General features: G+C 37.1%; 1 protein-coding gene across 2 annotated transcripts; it reads left to right on the plus strand.

Moving 5' to 3' along the window:
* The first annotated feature begins 87 nt into the window (after nucleotides 1-87).
* On the plus strand, nucleotides 88-3,428 carry LOC140745708 (uncharacterized). 2 transcript variants are annotated; one of them, XM_073077604.1, is made up of 2 exons: nucleotides 88-154; nucleotides 2,368-3,428. In XM_073077604.1, exon 2 carries the CDS (start codon nucleotides 2,382-2,384, stop codon nucleotides 3,381-3,383), a length of 1,002 nt encoding a protein of 333 aa, XP_072933705.1. In that variant the 5' UTR covers nucleotides 88-154; nucleotides 2,368-2,381; the 3' UTR covers nucleotides 3,384-3,428. The 2 variants fall into 2 exon arrangements, with proteins under 2 accessions (XP_072933705.1, XP_072933706.1); XM_073077605.1 differs by lacking the exon at nucleotides 88-154 and adding an exon at nucleotides 188-249.
* Nucleotides 3,429-7,913: the final 4,485 nt, after the last annotated feature.

The raw sequence follows: 7,913 nt of genomic DNA on the forward strand, positions 1-7,913 counted from the left end.
GTTGTCGTCCCAATAAAGCGCACTATTGTAATATATTTATCATTACGTTAATTAAAATTGTTATTGGAAGCAAATTACATAAATTATCTCTCAATACTTCATATATATGGAAGAGCAATTATTGCTTGTTTGTCATTCTATTAGAAGCCGTCTGGTAATGTATCTTATACATTTCTTATATTACTACTACTACCAAGGTCTAAGATTCCCAGGGTCAAGCATCTCAATAACGTGGACCTTGATTTGTGTGTTAGTGTTTTTATGTGTGTCGTATATTTTTTCATAACAATTGCAGAAGAATGAAATTTCGAGTTTTATTTTTGAGTGTGAAAATGTGTTCTATCGTCATTTTCGTCGTTATCAACCCATTATCCCACTGCTGGGCAAGTGTCTCCTCTCGGGTCAGAGCCCACACTTCACTTATTGCCAAGTGCAGTTGGTAGATTTCACACATAACATAACTTTTTTACTGAAATCTCCGGTGTGCAGGTATGCATTTCATTATAATGTTTTCGTTCACCGTTATAGCAAGTGATAATAAATTTCAAATACGCACATCACTGAACGGCGAAGGAAAAAATCGTGAGAAAACCTGTATCATCTGAGAAATCATAAAAATATAAGTTTTCTAAGGTATGTGAACTCTACCAACTCGCACTTGGCCAGCCAAGTGGAATCAGTCTAATCCTTCGTTCTGAGAGGAGACCCGTGCCCAAAAGTGGGAGAATAATGGATTGATAATGATGACTAATTTTTCAAAAAGTAATGTACATTTTGAAAAATTAGGGGGCGTGTCTGGGATTCGAACCTTGTGTGCATATAGTGTTACAGGCACATTACAGTAATCCATTTATATTGCTGGTTGTTAATATTTTACGTCTCTTATTAAATAATTTTCTATTTTATATTTTAAGGATTTTCAGTCTTGCTTTGATTTATGAATTTTCAACTGATTTTTGCAATGTCTTTTATTTGTTTATTTATTATTACATCATATTATAGTGGAGATGTGATAAAATAGTGCATAAAGATGTATTATTGTAAATGTTGATGATTATGGAATATATTGTGTTTCTGGAATCCCTTCTGAGCGTTTTCATAATAGTTATTATAATATAGAAGTTACAAACGCGCAAGTAGTCCATCTGATGGGAAGTGGCTACTGCCCGTGGATAATACAGTCCTACCTATATCGGCCCACACATGCTACCCCTGAGTGTTAAGCTTGATGGCCTTGGATAAGTATATCTCTCCTTTACCACAACCTTCAAACCGGAACACAGCAGCGCTTATCACTGTTGTTATAAGCCGGAAATAGGTGTGGCGGTGCTGCCTCCGGAGTTGAATCACAAAAGGTTCAACCATTATTAGATTAAGGGGATCCAGATATAGGGCTCGAACACAAAACTGCGATGCGACGCGGTGCGAATTCGCAACGCAGAAAATTGCGATGCGAATTGCTGCGATGCGATATCGTGCGGCGTAGCGTCTCTCAGGGTGACCAACAACAACAACCACTGTGCGATGCGAATCGATTCGCAAGTTCTTGCGATGCGTCGAGGGAGCTACAGTATTTCAATCACCTAAATAATTAATTGGTTAAAACTCAAAAGAGTTGCGATCACTTCGTCAACATTAAACTCTTTCAAAATCAGTTAAAACTTAATAAAAAGTTTTTTATTTCTGTGACCTTAAGAATGAAAACCATCTGTAATGGGCTTCAGGTATACTTTTTAAACCAAACTGGGGCGAGGTTCTTATCATCTCGTTTTGATATCAGTTGCCTATGTGACCTTTCTATATTTGAGAAGTATCTATCTTTTCTTATCCGAGACCTTGCGACCTGAGGTCTGGACAGGTCGTTCGATAATATGAGTAACCTCATGTATTCCTTTATCAAGAACTGACTTCGTAACCGCAACATAATATAATACAACCCAATACATAAGCTCTCTACATAAATAGCGGGTAAATAACGGTGAAGGAAATATCGTGAGCAAACCAGTATACCTGAGAGATCTTTATAAAAGCTCACAAAGGTAGATAGGTGAAGTCTACCAACTTTGCAATCACGGTGGACTATGGCCTAATCATTTTAATTTTGAGACGAGACCCGTGGCATTGAGACAGTAATTGGTTGATGATCATAATGATGACCATTAGCTTATCAATACAAATGAAAATACGAAGCATTATTTACATATATAGAAAATTTATAACAATAATAATTATAATTAAAAATGCTCGTAATTGTTATCTTTTGGAAGAGTACCTAAAACACTAACGACATAACTCCACTGAAAAGTTGACTTAATTCTCTCTCATTTTTGTTAAATTTAACACACATTCAAGATTATTCCTTATCAGTTTCAGGGTTTAGAATGAAATCGTTCAGCAGCTTCGGGTTTCTGCTACTAGTGGGGATTGCATTCGCTGCTCCTCCTAAAAGCGCTGATGATGAGACAGTGGTCGTTACGAAGGACTTCTACCCAGATTCCTTCGTTAAATACAAGAGTCAACACGACATTGTCAACATTGTAGTGCCCTTAAACTCTCTTAACTTCGATGAAAATGAATCCGGCAGCTCCGAAGAAACAGATATAACTCTCTTCTTCGTTGAAGCTGACAAAAATGGAGATGAACTAACTTACCAAGGTCTGTACGTATTTAAAAATGATAAAGCAACAAAACTGTTGGACAACGGACGAGATGCTGGAGCTTCTAGTGATGACAGCAAGCAAGTGTTCCTAGCGGCTCAGGACGGTCTATACGAGTACAAAGCGGAAACTAAAGAAGCGGTTAAATACGGATCAGTTACTGACAGCATCATTGGCATAGCTGTAACCAACACTAGTGACATCATTTACATTCTGACTGAAGACCATGAGGTATACAAAGTAACTGATGGAGGGAACACGAAAACAAAAGTGGAAGAGGTGGTAAACGCGAAAGAAATCGTTTTAGACTTCTCTAACAATCTGTACTTCTATGCTGATGACAAGGAGCCCTACGTATTAACGGCTGATGGTGTTAAGAAGATTAATGGTCTTCCCTCTCACCCGACTAAAGTCAGACTGGTCAAACCTCCCTTCATCATCGATGACGGCGTGCCTTTCATTTCAGACACCGTAGCGTATATCATCTACGCCAACGGTACATGTGAGCCCAGTGGGTTCGAATTCAAGCCCAAAGTAATCCCAACCGCCTTCGGAATGGAAGGAACTTTAATCCAATACTTTGGTTACAACAAAAAGATTTACGAATACAACATCCTAGCTATGGTTCTTGGTGAAATTTTGGACGATTTGAAAAACTTTTTGGAAGACAAAAAGAGCAGTATTGAGACTCTCGCACAAAGTCCGAGACGCAACAAACATGCTTAGTTAATCGTAATAAAATATTTTAAAAATAGAACTTATAAATCTTCATTGGTGTTTTATTTTGACAAACTTCAATTATTACAAGTTTTATTATTATTATTAGAGTTATATTATTAGACATGTAATATAAAAAGAATGGTTAAAATGCAACTTCTTACATACATTTCACAACCTAACAACATTATGTATTATCATTATTATTTTTTTATTTTTATCTTACTAAAAATTTCTCCTCCTACTCCTACCAAAATTGCTCCTACTCTGCTATACATAGTCTTTTTTAATTCTATATTTCTCTGAATATTTTATTTATTTGTCAAGGATATTGCAAAAGTTTTGAATATGAGTATGAATAAATAAGAAACCAAATATTTATGAATATTTTTATTGAGATTTAAAACTACTTTGTACATCAAATATTAATTTATGACTAATTATAATCTACGACGCTTGTTGTATGTTTGTCAGAATGGGAGCCTTAAGATAGGATTAGATGGCCACCTGAGGTCGGCCACAGATGCGCCGCTACTCCGAGGACTAAGCTGAAACACCTCGGAAAAGTATGTCTCCCTTACCACACCCTTCAAACCAGAACACAGCAGCGCCTAACATTGCTGTTATTAGGCAGAAATAGGTGTGGCGGTGTTCATACTACTTCCATGATTCAATCATAATAGTTCTTCTAATTTTAATTTTTTTTATTACTTACTCTCGAAATCAGGTTACAAATGGTTGATTTTTCGGGATACAACAAACGCCTTTATTTACTAACACCAAAATGTTTCAAAAATACTTATTACTATTCTAAAATTAATTAAGGTCGGTATTAAAATAACTAGAAAATAATAGGTAATGTTGTTTTGAGCCTAAATTGTTTAAGAGGTCATTTATAAGTTGTAAAATACTTTTTGATCTGTCCTGGTCACATTTACAATAACAGTTTGTGACTTTTAATAAAACTTAAAAAAATAATGTACCGAAATTAGTATTAGTAGTAGTAGCCATACTCACACACTAACGCCCACACCCATACTCACACACTAACACCCACACCCATACTCACACACTAACGCCCACACCCATACTCATACACTAACACCCACACCCATACTCACACACTATCACCCACACCCATACTCACACACTAACACCCACACCCATACTCACACACTAACACCCACACCCATACTCACACACTAACACACTTGGATTCACACTAACACACTCACACCAGAATCACCCACTTAGCAGTGGGATGATACATTTTTTTATATTTTTTCATTAATCTATAATGTATTAAATAACATTATATTATTATGAATAAATATCAAGAATCCAGGGGGAACCGAGAATGTGCCCGTGCAAAGAGGGGATCCTCGAGACCCGAAAATCCATGGCCCTTATGTTAACATTGCGACCAACACAAATACACACACACTAACACCCACACTTGCATTCACAATCACTCTCACTTACACCAACACCAATACTCACACACTAACACCCACACTTGCATTCACAATCACTCTCACTCACACCAACACCAATACTCACACACTAACACCCACACTTGCATTCACAATCACTCTCACTCACACCAACACCAATACTCACACACTAACACCCACACTTGCATTCACAATCACTCTCACTCACACCAACACCAATACTCACACACTAACACCCACACTTGCGTTCACACTCACTCTCTATACACCCACACCCATACTCACACACTAACACCCACAATTGCATTCGCACTCACTCTCTACACACCCACACCCATACTCACACACTAACACCCACACTAGCATTCACAATCACTCTCACTCACACCAACACCAATACTCACACACTAAGACCCTCACTTGCGTTCACACTCACTCTCTATACACCCACACCCATACTCACACACTAACACCCACACTAGCATTCACAATCACTCTCACTCACACCAACACCAATACTCACACACTAACACCCACACTTGCGGTCACACTCACTCTCTATACACCCACACCCATACTCACTCACTAACACCCACAATTGCATTCACACTCACTCTCTACACACCAACACCAATACTGACACACTAAGACCCACACTTGCGTTCACACTCACTCTCTATACACCCACACCCATACTCACACACTAACACCCACACTTGCATTCACACACACACTCACACTAACACACACTCACTCATTTTTTTTAATTAGTTTACATCACGACGCACCTGCGCTACAGTCACACTTACACTCTCTTACTCACATTCACACACACTAACACAATTCACACACTCATGCTCACTAACTTACACATTTTTTATAATATAGAAGTAGCCGTTCATAGACATCTGTAATCAACCCCAGATAGGATTAGATATTCCTACCCGAGGTTGGCCACAGATGCGCCGCTACCCCTGAGGACTAAGCTGGAACGCCTCGGAAAAGTATGTCTCCCTTACCACACCCTTCAAACCAGAACATAGCAGCGTTTATCACTGCTGTTATGAGGCAGAAATAGGTGTGGCGGTGGTGCCGCCGGAGTTGAACCACAAAGGGTTCTACCACCTTCAAACACTATACACACTCATACTCACACATAAGCACTTGTACACACTCACACACACTAATGCTCACTCACTCGCAATTAAGTTCATCTACCCATTTTACCCATAGTATTCTCGTATACCCCCAAAAATCTATCACTTGGTAACTTAATGATCATTGGAATGATGACGTCTTAACGTTAAATGTAATTCATCTCCTCCTTCCCATAGTCCTTTCTTCTCCCTTAAAATATCATACAATGTATGAACGATCTCTTATTGCATTGAAATTCAAAATTGAATGATAATTTGACTTGGCACGATTGTATCCTTCGTTATATTTTTTTAAATAATAAAACTCGCTATTGAGAGACTTTTATTATATACCAAAACTTAAAATTTGTTAAAAAGTTCATAATATACAGAAAGTATGTTAGATCATCCGAACCATTATCAAAAATAATACTAAGAAAATTGACCTCTTAAATTCATTTAATAATCCGGTTGAAGTAATTTTTTTTTTGCTAAATTATTAAAATTACTTTAAAAGATTTTTTTGTACTTTTACGATAATTCCTTAAAAATGAGACTACACCAGAGTAGAGTTTTCAAAAAGATATCAAATCCAAAATGAGTTTGCATCTGAAAGATAGGAAAATAGTCACGATTTTCGGATTTATTTTAAGTTAAGTTGTTTTATCTTAAAGAGATAACTTATTTCACGAAGTATTTTTCCTTTTCTTTACGTTCGTCTTCCTTTAATTTTTCCATGTGTTCCTTTTCTTCACGAATTTTTACTTTATCCAGGCCGTGTTTATCGACTTGATCCTGAAGATACCTAAGCATGATCGCCATCATAGTAAACATGAATGCCATCGTCGGATCGACTTGAGCTGGGATGCAATTCCTCCAATCCTTTTCACATTCTACGTAACCTTTTTTCTTTTTGTCGTTGTTCACCAACTCCAATGCTTCTTTTAATTTGCGTAAATTGTTCAGATGCTCTGGTGTATACACCTGTCGCTTGGGTCCCTCTCTCATCTCAGCAGCGAGGATTTTCTTAAGATCCTCGGCATTTTTTCTTGCAGGGATTTGCACGATGCTATTGACTTCATCTGTCTTTACAATTAAGGGTGAGGTGTTTTGCTGGCAAGTCGTTTCGAACGGGTTTCTAATCTTAGAGACCTCGACGTTTCGTTTACGGGCAATGAAAGCTTTCCCGCGGTTCTGTCCACAGCAGTTTGACCCGAAGGCCAGGGTCATGAATCCAAACACGATTATTAATTTTGAGATGATCATGTTGTTGCCTGAAAAAATGAAGATTTTTTTAGTTAGCGTTACCCCGCTCAATCTTTAGAAAATAGCTTTAAAATTATAAGTTTAATTTTTCTGGACCCAAGTTTTCGTCATAATATAAGAAATCATAATATGTAGTTCACTTGTAAATGGGCATGGATTCTACATGATAGTAAGTCATGTTAATATCTACCATGGACATCTGTAGTCAGTCCAAGATAAGATAGGTTCCCATAAAATAAATGCCTTAAATTTGTTGCTACCCTGAGGACTAAGTTGGAACACCTCAAACTAGAAAACAGAAGCGCTGAACATTGCTCTATTAGACAGAAATAGTTGTGGTGCCTCCGGAATTGAACCAGGAAGGGTTATACCACAATACACTAGGGTAAAGTAGTTCTTGCTAGAGATGTTAAATAATCGTTTTTATTTTAATCGGTTATTACTTTCTTATAATCGTTTTTTATTATCGATTATTGTAGTAGTCGTTTTTGTATAGTCGATTTTTATAAATCGATTCATATTACTATAATTAGTGGATTAAATCGATTTTTCAAAACAGAATTGTTGACTGTGAGAATTGACATTACTGCAAAACCAATGTATCGGTTGTAACCTTTGAAGATGTAAGATTAAAACCTCAGACAAGCCTTTTTTCAAATAAATATAGTTCAAAAAATTAAAAA

Source organism: Epargyreus clarus, unplaced genomic scaffold, assembly GCF_041222505.1.
Source record: "Epargyreus clarus isolate Ecla_fem2 unplaced genomic scaffold, WU_Ecla_fem_2.2 ptg000011l, whole genome shotgun sequence".
Taxonomy (NCBI): Eukaryota; Metazoa; Arthropoda; class Insecta; order Lepidoptera; family Hesperiidae; genus Epargyreus; species Epargyreus clarus.

Coding starts and splice junctions, on each gene's coding strand:
- LOC140745708 (XM_073077604.1), top strand. CDS start 2,382: ATGAAATCGTTCAGCAGCTTCGGGTTTCTGCTACTAGTGGGGATTGCA.